We start from the raw sequence: 17,369 nt of genomic DNA on the forward strand, positions 1-17,369 counted from the left end.
CACCCAACATGAGTAATTGGATTTGTGTTTGAATCAGAAAAGCTAGGTATAGCCCCAAACTCAAGCCCTATAATGGACATGAAAAGTATGATTTTGCTATAAGCACTTGTTCAATAATATTGATCTTTTTGACCTTAACATTCCACTGAGTGCCTCCCATTCAGTGGTTCACTTAATTACATTTTTGAAATTTGTGGTTTTGATAAAATTACAATACACTAGGATTTTAATACGTTGGTGAATAAAAGCAAAGTAGTTTGGTAGTGCATCAAAAAGTCTCATTTTATTAATCATGATGTCTAGTGGAATTATTGTATTGTGAGCCTTTCCAGTAGGGATCTTAGATGGAGTTTTAATGTACCGAAATAGAGGTCATCAAATTATCCTAACATATAGGGACTCACCAAATATCTTAAAGAAATCCTCAAATTTGAGGATCGGGACTCAAAGAGTGAGTCCCAACGGTTATTTTGAGTGGGAAACAAATCTCACCCACGTGATAATGCTCCACATTAGCTTTTCTCACCACTGAACTGGTGCAGCTCATTCATGGGGCCTACACCACACTCGAAAACCTTCTAGGAAAAGAAAGCCGATTTCAGAAAAAAGAAAGACACGTCGACCTAGCCAGGTATGATGAGATTCGAAGTCTAATCCCTTCGCCCACGAAATGCCAGTCCACATTGGACGGAGTTCGAACAGTGAGTTGAAGGTGAACCGATGCACAACCATATGCTCTGGTCAATTCTCGAACCAACGAGCCGAAGGGGATGACAAAGAAGAGATGGTCCAAGGCGTATACCATGTTGCAGTTGAAGAGGTCGATGAGGAGGAAGTCTCTGAAAAAGACATCAAATTCCCGCAACTCTATCGCAAGCATCATATTTGGATCTCTCTAATAATAACATTTCAGGGTCGATTTCTTTCTTGTGTGCAAATGCAGCTATGCGTTTACGTTTTCTTAATCTCTCATACAACAATATCTCTGGACAACTTCCAGAATGCTTGACACATAGCAATCTCGTGATGCTTGATTTGAGTTCCAATGCTCTTTCAGGAAAAATTCCTACCACGATAGACTCCTTGTTTGGGATCGAAACATTTGAATTAAGAAGCAATGAGTTTGTGGGAGAGTTGGCTTTATCCTTGAAGAATTGCAGGAGTTTAATGGTCCTTGATCTTGCAGATAACCAGTTGTCGGGATCAATACCTAAATGGCTGTGGGCTAGCTTTCGGAACTTGGTTATCCTAATGCTTTCCTCTAATCACTTCAATGGAAGCTTGCCCTCGCAACTATGTGATCTAATATACATTCAAATTTTGGATGTCTCTGTGAACAACATATCTGGAGGAATACCGAATTGCCTAAAAAAGTTGACCACTCTGGCTCAGAAAGGAAATTCATTTCTAACCGTCCAACATGCTTACTCGAGAATTGCTGATCAACCATCATCCTGGGAGGATCTTTACGAGGACGATGAAATCTTCATATGGAAAGGAAGCATGCGGGTTTACAGGAATACTTTGGGGCTTGTGAGAAGTATTGATTTCTCAAGCAATAGATTGACTGGGGAGATTCCGAGCGAAATCAGTCGTCTTGTTGGCTTGGTTTCTTTAAACCTTTCTAGAAACCAACTTACAGGTCAAATTACTCCAGACATTGGAAAATTGGAGTCCTTGGATTCACTCGATTTGTCGAGAAATCATATAGACGGAAGAATTCCAACAAGCCTTGCTCGGATAAGTCGTCTTGGTGTCTTGGACTTGTCACACAACAACTTGGTTGGAAAGATTCCAACTGGCACCCAGCTCCAAAGTTTTGATCCCTCTGTTTATGCTGGAAATCCACAGCTCTGTGGACCTCCACTTCAAAATCTGTGTGATATCAAAGAAATGGGTCCAGATCAAGTTAGTAACGAAGTACACAAGGATGATCAGCTTACACGCTACGGATTTTATATCAGCATGGGGCTCGGGTTTTTTGTTGGATTTTGGGGAGTTTGTGGAAGTCTGATATTCATAAGGGGATGGAGGTACATATACTTCAAGTTCTTGAATTCGCTGAATGATTGGCTTTATGTGAGGGTAGTGTTGATCAAGCGGAAATTAACGGATGCTTAATAGATAAGCTGTAATTTGCGGTATGTGATCTTTCTCTCATTGATTCATCACGATTAATTTGGTTTTTATGATCAATTGTCTTCTTCGAACTTACCGGTGCTTGTTTATTTTTATCAGTAGCTCCAGGCATCTTCTTCACTTCAGTTCAACTGCGTGGCTTCTATACCTGCATAAGCTATCAAGTGTTAGATGCTGCTTCATTCCAGTTATACCGAGATTGCAGAAATGTACAAGGGATATGTTTTCCTTGGCAAATGATTTGATACCGTGCCTCGTTTGTAAGAACTTTAATTCATTGGGACACTTTAATTCATTGGAACTTTAATTCAAGCAACTGTTTTTTTCTGTGAATATTGTTAAGAAAGATGTTATTGTAAATTGATTATGTTTGTAAGATATAAAAGATTATGTTACAGAAGATATTACTATTTGCATTGAAAACGTTTGGTACACTTTTACATAATTTTGGAGTATTTACATGCAAAAAAATAGTAGGAAATATTGATTCATTTACATTGACAAAAGTGTTCATTGAACCTGTGAATCAAAAGATAAAACTAATATTATATATGAGATTTAATTCCAGTGCGAGAGAGAATTGGAGAAGCAAGGTTATGGTTTTAGGTCGAGAGAAACAAACATGAATCACAGATGATGCAGCGGATGATTAACCTTACTTAACAAAGCTTAAAAGCCTTTGGGATGAACGAGACGTACGATGCTCAATCCTGGCATGCCGCTGCTAAACAAAGAAGGTGATCGCTTCATATGTGGAAACTCAGAAAACAATGAAGCTTCTCATGGGTTTGAATGACTCTTACACTACTGTCGGTAGCAACATTCTCCTTCTGGAGCCATTACCCACGGTGAACAAGGCATACTCATCGGTTCTTCGACATGAGCGATAAGCAGAAGTTTCAAGTGGGAAGAACTCTGCCCAGCCAGAAGCCGCAGTCTTTGTCGTCAAGAACAGCAGCCGAGAGTCTGAACAAGAGGACAATGGATTCAGTTAATTTGGACGGCATATGATTGCTTTGGTCTTCGTAAGAAGTTTATATATACTGAAGAAATTCAGTTAATTTTGGACTGCATATGATTGTTTTATTCGTCGTAAATTTTAGTTCAATGGATTGGTTGCAGTAGGGTTAACCTTTTTATTTTATTTTTTTATAGCCAAGTAGTAATATATCTATGTCTAACAACGGTCAGACGATGTTTGACGAACTAATTATTATTTTCTTCATCAGAAATAAAACACTAGGAATCCTATATGCTTTCTGTACATAAATTACAAGCTTCTGAACGACATCCTCCCTACCACTGTTTTTTACAACTTTCTATTTTTTCTTTCCATTTTGTCAAAGTAATTCATATATTCGAATCATATGACGCACAAGAAATCAAATCAAATAAAACAATTCAAATACAATACACACTGCAAGCGAAATAAGACTGTCGGCAACGATAACAAATGCAGAGAAAGCAGCAATTAAGGATTTACCTTTTTTGTTTTTTCTTTCAGTTTTGTTCTTTTTATCGGTCATGGAAGTGGAGTTACTAGGTTCAGATACTCTAAGGTACCTTAAACTACCAATCTTTTTTCTTACTATCAAGAATTAGAAGATAAGATGTAACAATCATATTCTGGCCGGAAATCTAAACCAAACAAAATTTCGTACGAAGCTGTGTTTAGTAATTTAATTTAACAGGTTAGTTAAGGAACATCCTATTGAAGGCCAAATTCGGATATCGGTATGGACATGAAAGTAACTATTATCCAGCTCTACTCAGAATTTCCCACAAGTATCATAATAAGAACCTAACCTGTGAATTGCTCAATTGCGGTTCTCAAGTCCTTGTGCTTAAAAGAAGAATCCCCCTTTTTCTTTGATTCTAATGGTTCCTGCGTTTGGTCAGTCCACATTTGGAAAAGAGCTGCAGTGGAACGTAACTATTGGGAAGGCTAAATATGTATACAACACAACTTATTAGATATTTCTCCATTAGTTAAACAAATATAGAACCTCATTTGTCATTCCATCGTCTTTGTAGTCGATATTCTCTAGGATATCATGTATAGCAGTCAAATCCCTTCTTGAGCAGGCTTCACCGAGTGGTGAAAGAGAAGACCAGGAGGTACTGTGTGGGATACCCATCAAAACAAAAGAAGGAACCGGATATAGCTACCAGCATCAAGTTAAGCATCTATATTTGATTAAACTACTTACTACTACGATGGTGCAGATCTGATTGTTTCTAATTGGCACCCAACAAGTACGGTATCAATGAAAACCCTTGTAGTTAAGGACCCACAGTTTCAGGGCATAGAGATTCATATTTTATAGAGTATCATTCACCATGAAAGGCACTAAACAAAAGTGTAGCTCTCTCAAGTCCTCACTAATAACAAATTAGTGTCATGCCCCTTTCCCAAATTTTCAAATAATTTCCGCTTGGTACAAGGTTCAGTATTACAACAAATAAAAAATCAGTGGATACGAACTTACACAAATAGCTGAGATTGTGTCCAGTGAAAAGAAGATAACGTATGACTATATTGCTTACAAGACTGCCCTAAACTATAGATCTACAAACAATTGTGTGAAGATTTTAAGCAGTCAAACTATGCTCCCCGAGTAAAGTTGGGAATAGAATGCTTAATAAGAGAAACAAAGGAGACAGAACCAACCTCAATTTCTTCCTGAAGAGGAGTCAAAGAAGCAACTAATGACTTTGGATTTGGTAGCTCTCGGGGTTCAGATTGTAAACATAGTGAAGCCAAGTGTGCCAACTCAGTACCATCATCATTAGAAAGCTGTCCTTCCAAGCAAGAATCTGTCAGCATCTGAAGATTTCTGTCTCGAATCAGGTCTCGGGCATGGGACAAAATGATCAACCACCAGATGAATAAATTTACTTACTTGTGTTTACATATCCTAAGAAGGATAAATCCTCACGCAGAGTTCATAACAATTGAATTTAAACTATATTTTATCGTAGGTAAAAGAGTAACTTACATGGCTAGAGGGGATACGCTTTCCGCTGAGAAGATCAATCAAGAGAGTCCAAATCTATATATTGCACATTCTTGTGTTACTCTCCCTGCAAAACAAGGGATCTGCGGTGTATAATAATTGCTGAACAGCATACTTAAAGGATGTTTGTCAAGTAAATCATAAATTTGAATGAGTTATTTGGAGCAAAAAGAACACCGTTTTTTTCCACGATCTACCCACCAGTCCTAATATATTCAGGAGGAGTAAATGCCAGATTTGTACTATAACTCTTCCCATCCGTACTTTTTTCAATCAGGCAGAGGCGGATATTCCGGGATTGCCATCCTGAAAAGTTATAATAAATAAAATAAACGAATACAATCAGAATATACTAGGAAAGGTTATCAAACAGATGGACTCAAAATATAGTTACCTCATTGAATAAAATTCTGTAAGCATTGAGGTCGTGATAAAGCGCATCCACAAGTTCTAACATAACGTAGCCCTCATTTATTAAATAAATGTGATGCTTAATATGCCAATATATCCCTTCCGCATGAAAAACCCAAACTTAAATCATCAGTGAGACAAAGTGAAACTATTAAGCAGAGGCAATTGCAACACTAAATGGATCCAGTATCCAACCATTAAAAATGAGTACAACATAGATCAGTAACCAAAAACCTCGTATTAGTATGAGTACGCCTTACAATAGAAAAGATGTGATGCAAGCCTTACAAAATGCAGACCAGTTTTCGTCACCAAAGTATCTGAATTATATCATTCTGAGATAGAAAAGTACCAAGTTAAAGGATGCCTACCAAAAATTGCCTTAACAGCAATTCTCTTCTGATTTTCGAGTTTCCCTTTATAATCAACATTTGGAGCCTTCTCTACTTGCTCAGACACAGTGTACTCGACAGCAAAACCAGATGTCGCATTTTTAAGTTGCTCAAACGTGAATTCACAAAATGCAGGCAAGTTGTCAACCTTGCTCTTCTCCTCATCATCTGTATTACAGGTAAACCATCCACAAGCATCAGATATGATCTGTTTCTCCATCAAAACATAAAACGCAAAAACAAAAGAAACATAGATATTAACCCACCAATGTCAGGAGCTTCGAGAACCGCTGCCTTCGTATGTGAATTCAAGCAACATGGTATGAGTTTGGAGCATTGAACCCCCATCTCAATGTCACTCACATTACACGTATCAACTTGAACTGCAAATCCCCTTTTCAATCTCTGCCTCTAAACAAAACCACCCCAACTAAACTTCAAAACCTCCTGATAATTTATCAAAGTAGAAATTATCTACTGAATCCCATTTCCTTATAATCACAATACCAAGAAATAAACTCGACTATAAACTTATCATGAAAACATTATGATTACATCGGCCATTAGCATTTTCTCTCCATCCAATAAACTAGTACTAGATAATAATGCAATGAACCAGAAACAACTTTAAAAGTTCTTCTAGTACCTCAACCAACTTGGGGAAGCTGAAATCACCAAAACCCAGTAAAGCAAAAGATTCACAGCTGGCCAGAAAATCAATAAGCACCAAAAACCGAATAAGCACTTTTTCAGTTGGCCCAGAAAAAAATAAAAAATAAAAAAATGAAGCTGTAAAACCTTTCAGCTGCTTCTCCAATGCTCAACCCTTTTTTTCTGGGTTTCTTTCACTCTACGTCTTTTTCTTCCCTTTCTTGATCAGATCAAAATCCCCACAAGATCCAACCTTTTTGCCTTACAAACCATAGAACTGAATTCTAAACAAAACCCAAATCGCAAAAAAAAAAAAAGAGAAAAAGAATGTAATAGTTGAAAAAATAGCTCAAAAATCCATATAGAACAAGAGGAGAAAAGGCTCTCCCTGTGATGGTAACGGTGTTTGTTTTTATTTATTTGCTTATTATTTATAGACAACCAATCTACCATTAATCTATTAAAAACATCCCAGGAGTCGAGGATTATTAAACTAAGTAACAATAAAATCATTAGCTAGCTTTACGGCACCGTTTCTATACAAAATTAATAAGTTATGCCCGGATACGATTTCGTATTTAATCTCGATTTATCCTTAAAATTACCATAAAAATAAAAGAAAATACAGAATGTTTTGATACAAATCATGATTTAGCATCTTTGTGAAGTTGGTGAAGATATGAATCTTTTGGGCACAAAATGTAGAGATTCGAATCCATGAACGCATGAGAATAATGTCCATCTTCAACAATGCGCTACATGTAAAAAGTTAAAAACAGAAACTGAAACGAAATTCTAACACCCAAAGTCCTGAGTTCGATTCCCCACTCTCCAATATCACTTGTGCAAAAAAGTTGCTCATAAAGATGAATGAACCCAATGAAAGTGATTTTACTTGAACTTATCGACACGTTGTTAGTTAAGCACCATATTAACTCAAATTAAAATATAGGCAGAAAATTACACCGTTTACATGGATTTGTTCTACTCGAGACGAAAAATCGCAAACTTACCTTTTCTTGGGACAGTATCCCTACATATACACAGCCTCCACCTTTGCTTGTACGTGAACTGCACCTGCTTCCCTAACAACCACCAGACACCATATAAGAATTGAGAAATATATTTATACAGAAACGATAACCTTAATAGGCTCCATATGAATCTCCCATAAAAGAGCAAAAAGCACTAAAGCAAAGAGAAACAGGCACAAAAAACAGATCCAAAGGCAGTGTAAGCTCACCTTGTATTAGAAATTTTGACTGATGCCATTAGAATCCATTACAATCTCTCTGAGATCCCAATCAACGTTAGACTAAAAGCCACTATTTCTTTGACGGATTGGACGCTTTTTCAAACTCCCTCTAAGTTTATCCCACTTTCAGTTTGGGACACAAAGACCAACTCTTACAATTGGTTTTTCCAAATTAAAGGTCCAGAATTTCTTTACAATTGTTAATATATGTTATAGTGTACAATATATATATAATTTGCAATCAAAGCTAAGTACCAAAACGTGTGAGAGAGAAGTGAGTACTAGGTTTGCGAGCATTGACAACAATGACGAGTGAGGGTTGGACAGGAGTGGGATGGAAATTGTGAGTGTAAGAAGGCAAGTTCGAAAAGAAACTGTCAAAACTTAATCAGAATCCTAGTCATCAAAACGCTCTTAAAGATACAAACAAACAAACTGATTCGATACTCTCAGGTCGTCGGATTTCAGTACCGAAAACGGCCAAATATTTTGTAGGTTCAAAACAAATGCAAGTGCCATTACAATAGCACTAACCCTTTTTAATTTTCAAGACCGCCATCCTCCTAACTCAACTTAACAACGAAACTAGCCCCAACTAGCCCCAAAATCGTCAAACTCATAACCGCCATAGAAAACAACTCCACATTCTCATCTCCAAACTGAACAGAAAAATAAAATAAAAAAATTCATCAATAACCAGAATCAAAATGTACTTTTTCCAGAAATCGGTGGTCGAATTGGCCTCCTTATAAGTACCTGATTAATTGGTCAATTTCTGTATCCAAAATTATATTCTCTCTTTGGATGCCAATCATCTGCAACGCCGGGACTTCGGAGATCAAATGCTTGCACCTGAGGCAGCTTGGCGAAGCTGAAATCGACAGAAACAGCACGACCTAGACTCCAAAAACCCAAAACCCCGAAATTGAAAGCTTCCCTATTGAACCAAATTAACAACGGGTTCTTTCGCTGTCTGCGTCTTGAGCCAATCCAAAACTCCCTCTCTCTCGATGAGCGAATGAAGATGGAAGCCTTTGAAATAGCCTCAGAACTCTCGTGAGTTAAAGAACCAGAACCTTGAAGGTTGTAGTAATATTGGGACTCAAGAAATCACGTACGGCCGAAAAAGAGAATTAAGTTTTCAAGGGCCGAGAAACTACACATTTATTTGGGCCACAGAAGAAGGCCCGTAATCAACAACCGCAAGTTGTTTCGACTAGAGTACAAATTGGAATGGGGTTTTCAATTCCTGTCGGAGACAATCCTATTCTCTCCTTCTCTTGCCGTTGAAAAACAAACCAAATGAACAAAAAAATAAATTAAAGTTATAGGATTACATGGTCACAACCGTAACTCAGTTTTAATCCACCTAAAATCCATTCCAAACTCCAACTCGCTCTCTTTCCCTCTTCTATTGGAGCAAGAACCCCTCTTTTCAGGCCCTTTTGCTCCATGTTTCCCTTCCACATACAAAAGATACCAACTCAATGAAAATTTTAAATTTTTTTATTGCACCGGGCCACAACAACCCGGTTCTACTCGTAAGCTTGTCCCTTCTCAACCATCAGATCATTGTTCGCACGGATGGTACGCACCCTTTGTCCGCACCTTAGACATGCCCAATCAGTCTAGAGTACAGTTGGAATGGAGTTTAAATATAAAAAAAATACAAATTTTAATCTGAAATTTTCATAAATGTTGGTTCTTGGATTGTTGGTCTATTAGGGTTGTGGATGTAATCACTCTAAAGTACTTTCCCTAAATCCTACTATTTTGAACTACTTCTTTTGTGTCCTATAGCGTGGAGGGTGTAACTTTTTTTTTTTTGGTCATCTTGAAAGTTCTCCGAACTTCTAACTTTTGAACGTGTAAGTCATCCGAAGAAATTCAAGAATGTAAGCTCATCAAGATTTTGTTTTCATTTTGTTCTTTCACACAATGACATACAGTTATCCTTTGATTTGTATTAGGTGTGGGTTCAAAAATTTGAAAACCATAAAAAAAAACGAACTGAAAAAGAAAAAATCAAACCGAACCTTATTGGTTTGGTTTTGGTTTTGGAGGTTCAAAAATCGAACCGAACCAAATCCTTTTAAACTTTATGAATGTATGCCTATGGTTTCTTGTGAAACTTTGTTGCCAAGTTTGAAACTAACATAGGGCTTTTTCAAGGAGCATACTTTGTTCAAACTGGGAGTATTTGAGGTTGTTGATTTTTGAAGAGCTTCTCTATTTGTAGCTTTTTTAATGGATACAGTGATCATTTTTCTTTGCAATTGAGGTTGTTGATAAAATATGATTGGTTTATATGATCTTGTATGCATACAACTACCTTCCCACTTTCCACTTTCTCCATTTTCTTATTATTAGTCTACCAATGCAAGCCTCTTTTCTAAATTCCATTTAAAAAAAAAAGATAAAGTTTTATAAAATAAAATAAAAACGAAACCAAAACCGAAAAATCGAAAGAAAATTGAATCAAACCGAACCAAACCAAAGTTTCAGTTCGGTTTCAGTTTTGGTAAAAAACTGAACCCACCCCTAATTTTTATGATAAAGCTGACTTGATTTGTTAATCACAACATGAGTGGTTTATTATTGCGGTGGTAATGACATCGGACTTTAATACATGTGCTATATTGAGTTTCATCCTTGAAACTCGGTTTCTGATAGTTTTATTGTTGGCCACCCAATACATGTGCTATATTGAGTTTCAAATGATGTTTTATCAATAGGAAATAAGCACGTTAATCAACGCTTAAGTAATAATACAATCATCTACAACCACATCATTTGGTTTAAAAATTTTGGTTTCCTTAGCATTACCCATCACCTAAATATAAGGACAAATAGCTTCTAATAGACGGGAATAGAGTTTCTCAAAGTATCTCAATATATTGGAACTCGCCGGATACTTCAAAAAAATTCTCAAATATAAAGACCGTATAGGAGATTGTCTTGGTACCTGATGTGCTTGATAAAGTGGAATTATTTTGCTTTCCCAAGTAATTGTGGTTCTTGGTCTTAATTTGACTCTAAGGAACAAGGCCGTACTGCAATTCCTGCATTGGATGCATAAAGAGGAATTTTAAATCAGTATGGGGATTGGGTTTGTTGTTGGATTTTGGGACGTCTGTGGCACGTTGATATTCAATAGGTCATGGAGATATGCATACTTCAAGTTCTCAAATGGTGTAAAAGATCGATTGGGTTTACGTAATGGTGGAGTTGATCAAATGACGGAGAATGCTTTAATGCATCTTTTTACCTTTGTAATATGCTGTGATGTTTTCTAGCTTGTTTAGAGGGCTGGTTAGAAATGAAATGTTTTCTTTGACATTATTCGTGTCTCAATGTCGACATTTTGTGTACTATTTTCTACTTTTGAGGAAGCAACACATGAAAGATTCATGTCAAAGGCTAAGGCAACTAAAAAAGTATAATCCATATTTAACGGAAACAAAAGCAGTGAAAACATGTCAAATACAAGTATGCAAATAATAGTGTAACACATCAAAAGACGGAGAATGCTTTGATGCATCTTTTTAGGAAAATGCTTTGATGCTTTGGATTGCAGCACATACTAGGAAGGGTGGTGGACCATCCAATTTGCTTGCTGCAGAGACTATTGTAAGTAATACATTAATCATTTATTTCTTCTTGTTTATTGATATAACAATGGCTGATGAGATCTTAACTTTGATGTGCAACATTAGGAAAATATTATGCAACATGAAAATGGATCATCATCTATCTGGTTTTCGAAGTGACGCTCTTTCCGAAGTTTTTGGTGCCGAGCAAAATGGTCGTGCAAGAGGAGTTGGAGGTGGTGTTCCTCCTACAAAGCTTGAAGTATTTTCACAACAGAAATGGTGTAATCACCAAAGGGATGAAAAGGTGCACAATTTGACTAATAGGTCTGAGCATTGACGGAATTGGTGCATCTTTTTATGAAAAATAAGGTTAGTAATTTAATAACATTGGGATCATCTTGAATATTTGCGAAATTAGTTTTAGTTGACATCAAATAAGAGGGTAATGATGTACCAAGTGAGGCATCTCCAAGTTAACATCAAATAACGTTGGCAAGTTTCAATTTCTTCAGTTTTTTTTTTGTTCCTTAATGTTTCTTTGTAGTTGAACATGACTGTGTTTAACCATGAGAATGAGACCATTACAGAGTTGTTATGATGTGGAAATGAAAAATACGCTTAACCTGCTGGATATTGTATTTCTCTTGCAGATTGAGAAATAAGAATTTGGATTGAAGCCAATGAATTGCCAGGGCATTGTTTGCTGTTGCAGCATAGGGATCGTTCTGTGGGAAAGGTAGGATCTATACGAGCATGATTGCCTTTCGCAAATGTTATATTAAAAGCATTCTTTCTAATTTTTACCCTTTTTGGATTTCTTAGTTTGAGGTGAAAATGGAATTTGGAGAAAAAATGAATCTCATTTTGGGTTAACACAAACCACAAATCACTTGATAATACCAAATGACATGATTGTTAATGATTGGATTCTTAGTTAAGTTTTGATTAACGTGTTTATTTTCAACTTGTGACATGTCATTTAATTTAAAGTTTTATTCTCTCTATCATTATTCATAACAAAAACAAATTTATGGGTTTTATTTTTTGTGTGTGTTTTGTTAGAGACACATGTCCTCATTTCCAGTCGGTGATTATTTTCTTCTAATATCAGCCTTTGAATCGTAACGAACGGTGGAATTTAACTTTATCGCGCAGCGCATATTTCTCACACGTCTCGATCTAGCAAAATACTAGGACTCTCTAGGTCGTCGTCCTTTTTTCCGCTTTGCATTTTAGGAATATTGAATGTGTGGCTCCGACTTGGCCACCTATATTTCTGGACGTCTCAAACACGTTACTATGAGCAGAAGCAGCCCTTCTCAAGTTGAAGGGAATCAGTGGGTGTGTGAAAGTATTGCGAACTTAGTGTTTGCTATAATACTTACATATCTAATATAAGTATGATTTCGATTGTCAGTTAGTGATTTTATTAAAATTTTATGCGATATTTAATATTATAGTTTGATAACATTTTTCTTTATTTTTAATAAAAAAAAGGTTTTAGGTTCAAATCGTAAATTATGAGTTTGTAACCAATTTATTCACCTCACTCCTTTATGTGAATATAGCAAGGAATTCAAAAAGTATTAAAGAAAAAGTATTAAGAAAAAGGTGTATATAACAAATTTATTATCTCCACCCTTCGTGTAAACTTGTAACACTAAGGTCTCATTTGGTATTGATTTTTTCACAAAAACTGTTTCAATTTAAAGTTAAACAACAAAAACGTGATTGGTAAAAAAAAAAAACATTCTACCTATTTTTAACGCAGTGGCCTCTAGATAGCAACTTTTAAAATTCTAATAGTATTTTTTTTTCACTTATAAGTGAAGATTTAACATTATGAATTAACTTCGTTCATGACTCAGTGGATGAGGGAGTTCTTCCTCAAGATACTTAGTTTTCAATTCAAGAATTTTCATATTAATGATCGAAACCGTTCAAATACTTTGTAAAGATCATATCCAACCAAATTAATAAAATAAGAAATCATGTAGTCATTCAACTATATAAAAACAAACGACTAAAAGTATTATAAAATGTCTATTCATTTGCTACAGCTGATTGACTAAACGACCTTACAAATTTTGTCCAACTTTATGCATGTACTACAAGTAAATCGCACACATGCCAAAGGGCTAAGGCAAACAACATTTAAAACGAATAATAAATCCTGAGTATTAGATTTTATCCAACTTTATGCATGCAGTACAAATCAACAAATATTGTATGTTCTGAACAAATAATTCCAAGGACCAAGACTTTAAATTATTAAGTCATGAAATCAATACATTCCCACTTGGATAGTGGAAACTTTAATGCATGTATAAAGATATGGCTATGTTTTAGTCACCTGTTGTATTGCCTCTGATAGCTACTTGTAGCCCCATCTTTGATTGTAGCGTGTTTGAGATGAATAGTATAAAGATTTCCACAAGTATTGAATAGTCTATTTTCAATCTTGTCCATTTATTCTTTACTATTCATCATTACGTACTATTGAAGAATTTTCTCATTTTGTGGTATTCTCTTTTGTAATTTGGTTTTCAGTCCCGTGACTTAAAAATTCCGCACCCATACCGTGTCATAGATTGTGGGTGACATTTATCAATTTTACCAAAGAAAGAATGTGAAGGAACATGAGAAAGGGGCAAAAGAAAGACATTTCGTTGCATGTAGAAAATAAATGAATAAAGTTCAAATTTATGTGGCTGCAAAATCTGTTTCTAATGGCTGATATTGTCCACATAGGTGTTATAAAAGTTTGCCTATGCATACATAGGTAAAGCTAATAGCCTTATTACATGTGAAAAGACTATGTGACAACACCACCTTTCAAAATTTTGACACACTTATAGAGGAAGGTTCAAAAATCAAAAACCGAAAAAAAAAACGAACCAACTAAAACTGAACCCACTCCTACCCACTTGCACGGTTGAACAAAAAAACTCGACATATTGACTTTTCAAAACTAGACTTAACAGGGGCAAAGGCAATGCACTCTTGATTAATTGTGTTTCTGCCTCTTGATCTTGATTGTAATTGTCTTTAAGATGGGGGAATTATTGTGCTTTTGGCATTTTACTATTAATCATCATCCTACATGTGAATTTTTACACTAGGATGCTAACATGACGATGAGGTGCACAAAGGACGAAATTGCAAGCCAATTAGAACTAGGGGGCACTTGAAACTGAAAATCAAAACCGAAACACAAACCAAATCAGACAGTACTGAACGGTTTAGTTTTGCAGTTTTAAAACGGTTGCGGTTTTGAAACTGAACCGCATAGTAGGTAACGGTTTGGTTTTGGTTTTGGCTTTTGAAAACTGCATCGAAACCGAAATTGCACCTCAAATTAAATATCATGTTTAGGCTGTTTGTTAGAGTCCATACATTTAGTATAGCCTCAACCAGACTAGAATGTCATCCCTTTCCACACTATCAAATTATCCCTTAATCCTCATCAATCTCTCTTTCTCTGTCTCAAAACTCATTTGAGAATTCTTGTTGTGATAAAATGCAAATGAATCTCTGATCAAATAATAAGCCACAACACTCCATTTGGGTGCTTTTTCCTGCTCACAAAGTCTATCATTTGTGCAATTAGTTGGTAGGCTAAGCTAGTTGATTATATATCATTCTCACATACCATTTATTGTTGTGATCAAATGTACATGAGGGAGTGGGGAGAGCAGTACAAAAAAGAATTCTCATGTGGGTTGGTTAATTATATGTGTTGTGTGGAAAATGAGGCCGTCTTATGCGTTGATAGGTGCAAATTTTAAATTGTACAATTTTTTTCTAAAAAAATGAACCAAAACAGTTTGAAACCGCACCGAATTGAACCAAACAGTTTGGTTTCATTTTAGTTTTTCCTTCAAAACCACACCAAACCGCATCGTAAAAAGTTTTGATTTCGGTTGCGGTTTCACTCAAAGCCGCACTGAACCAGACCGTGTCCTGTAGAACCCAAATTTGACTGAAATAATTACGCATGTCTACTTCTCTTTTGTGCCGTGTTTGAGACGAAATGACATCCAAAATTGGCTAAGATGACTAAGAACCCAAAGAAATTCGCCATCCTATAAAAACAATATGATTGCGACGCTAATGGTGCAATACAAGTCCACCATACCTCGTAGCAGATATTTCTGCTCCTCATTTTTTTTTTCTATTTAAATTTGCAAGGGCATTTTCTTGTCTATATAAATCTGATGCAAGCTTGTATTTTGAGATGTAAACTACTTGCACGTGCATGCTTTAGTTGTGCTCCAGCTTAGGAAATGAGTACTCTTTGAAACTAGTGTCACAAAATTTGGATGACCAAGATATATATGGCCATTCACTATTGATTTGATATTAACTACAGCGAAAAAATGGATCTCATTTTAGGTTAACACAAACCACAAATTATCTCACAATAACAAACACATACTGTTAAGGAGATCAAATTTTTAAATCAAATTTATCAACCAAATGACATGATTGTTAATTATTAGTTAAGTGTTGATTAACATGTATTTTCTATTGGGGACATGTTATTTAATTTGTAAATTTGGTTAAAATTGAGTAATGTTACACTTACCACCTATTTGTACCATCTCTCTAATAGAGGTAAGGCCCGTCAACGCATATGAGTTTCATATCTATTAGAGAGATAGTACAAATGATAGTACAACTAGATGGTAAAAGTAGCATTTTTGTTAAAAATTTGGTTTTCCTAGCATTATCCATAACAAAAACAAATGAGAATTTTATTTGAACTCATATAACCTTTTTTTACACCCAACTTACTCTCTACACATATAGCGTACCTATTTTTAACGCAATCGCCTCTAGAGAACAACTTTTAAAAGCAACTTGTAGGTTACTTTTAAAATTTACTTTTTATAAAAAGCAAAGCTAAGCATTTAATGAATATTTATAAAGGAAAACTAATGAAAATGACTTGAAAACTTTGAGTTTTAACAATAAGGACAAAATAAAGGGTAAAGTGAATAGTACTAGGTTTGACTTTTTAGTGTAAAAAAATGGTTTTTCATTAAAGTGAACAGTACCACGGGCTTTTCCTTAAACTTCCTATTTTTAATTCTTAAAATACCCTCCACAATTGTCGCTACCATCATCGCCACTACCCCCACCATTGCTGTTGTTGCCACCACCCTCACAACTATGCATATGTTTGTCATTATATACAATAGTATCATTTTTTCATTAAATTTACCAAATGCTTTTACACTCATTTTCATACTAGCACTACTAAATATACAATTTATTAAATGTTCAACTATTTTATTTTACCGCAGATTATTCTTGAAATACATCATAAGCAATTTAAAAAAAAAAAGACACAACAATCACAAACAGACCCTAAAGCCTTCTAAACGCGTGGAAAATGTGTGAAAATGGTTTTCTAAATATCTAAAAAGTCATGGGAGTTTAAAGTAAATGGAAATTGCTCAAAAGTAAATAGGGTTATCCTATTGCCCGCATTGATGAGAAATTTTTAGAATACCAAAAACATTTCAGGTAATTCCCTACAAGAAAGAAAATCAGTAATCCTTTGATAAAACCCCACCACATCCAATGCCAGCCTACCATCTCTGTGATCCCCATCAACATCCCAGACATGGATCCCCTCCGGATCCATGTGTCCTAATCCATCAAATCCAATCATCCGAACCATTAAAATTTGATCCAACGGTTAAAATTATTGTAATTTTTAAAGTTGACTCATGTTTGTAGCCGTTTAATCAAATTTTAATGGCCTGAATGATTGAACTTGGTGGATTAGGACACATGGATCCAGAGGGGTTCCATGTCCCAACATCCCAGTTAATTCCTTACAAATAAAAAAATAAAAAACATCTCAATTAATTACTTGCACCACTAATAATTGTATTTGCTC

The 17,369-nt window shown here is 35.6% G+C and overlaps 1 protein-coding gene, 1 long non-coding RNA gene and 1 pseudogene across 2 annotated transcripts; 2 read left to right on the top strand and 1 right to left on the bottom strand.

Annotated features, from left to right (window-relative positions):
• Window positions 1–945: 945 nt before the first annotated feature.
• On the top strand, window positions 946–1,883 carry LOC125469056 (receptor-like protein EIX2). The gene is made up of 2 exons (XM_048565954.1): window positions 946–1,753; window positions 1,852–1,883. The coding sequence occupies exons 1-2, from the start codon at window positions 946–948 to the stop codon at window positions 1,881–1,883; spliced, it is 840 nt and encodes a 279-aa protein (XP_048421911.1).
• A 1,055-nt stretch (window positions 1,884–2,938) lies between these two features.
• Window positions 2,939–9,319, bottom strand: LOC108865966 (annotated as a pseudogene).
• Window positions 9,320–11,188: 1,869 nt separating this feature from the next.
• LOC125469122 lies at window positions 11,189–12,546 on the top strand. Its single transcript, XR_007251448.1, has 3 exons — window positions 11,189–11,495; window positions 11,582–11,827; window positions 12,109–12,546. It is a non-coding gene; the product is annotated as an uncharacterized LOC125469122 (long non-coding RNA).
• Window positions 12,547–17,369: the final 4,823 nt, after the last annotated feature.

The sequence above is a fragment of a genome, unplaced genomic scaffold (assembly GCF_019419815.1).
Source record: "Pyrus x bretschneideri cultivar Hongxiangsu unplaced genomic scaffold, Pyrus_bretschneideri_v1 Contig40, whole genome shotgun sequence".
NCBI lineage: Eukaryota > Viridiplantae > Streptophyta > Magnoliopsida > Rosales > Rosaceae > Pyrus > Pyrus x bretschneideri.

What these genes read in the sequence shown, in the direction of transcription:
- LOC125469056 (XM_048565954.1), top strand. Translation starts at nt 946, where the DNA reads ATGCGTTTACGTTTTCTTAATCTCTCATACAACAATATCTCTGGACAA. An exon ending in TGCTCGGATAAGTCGTCTTG is followed by an intron (nt 1,754 to 1,851) that starts GTGTCTTGGACT and finishes GGAAATCCACAG; the next exon opens with CTCTGTGGACCTCCACTTCA.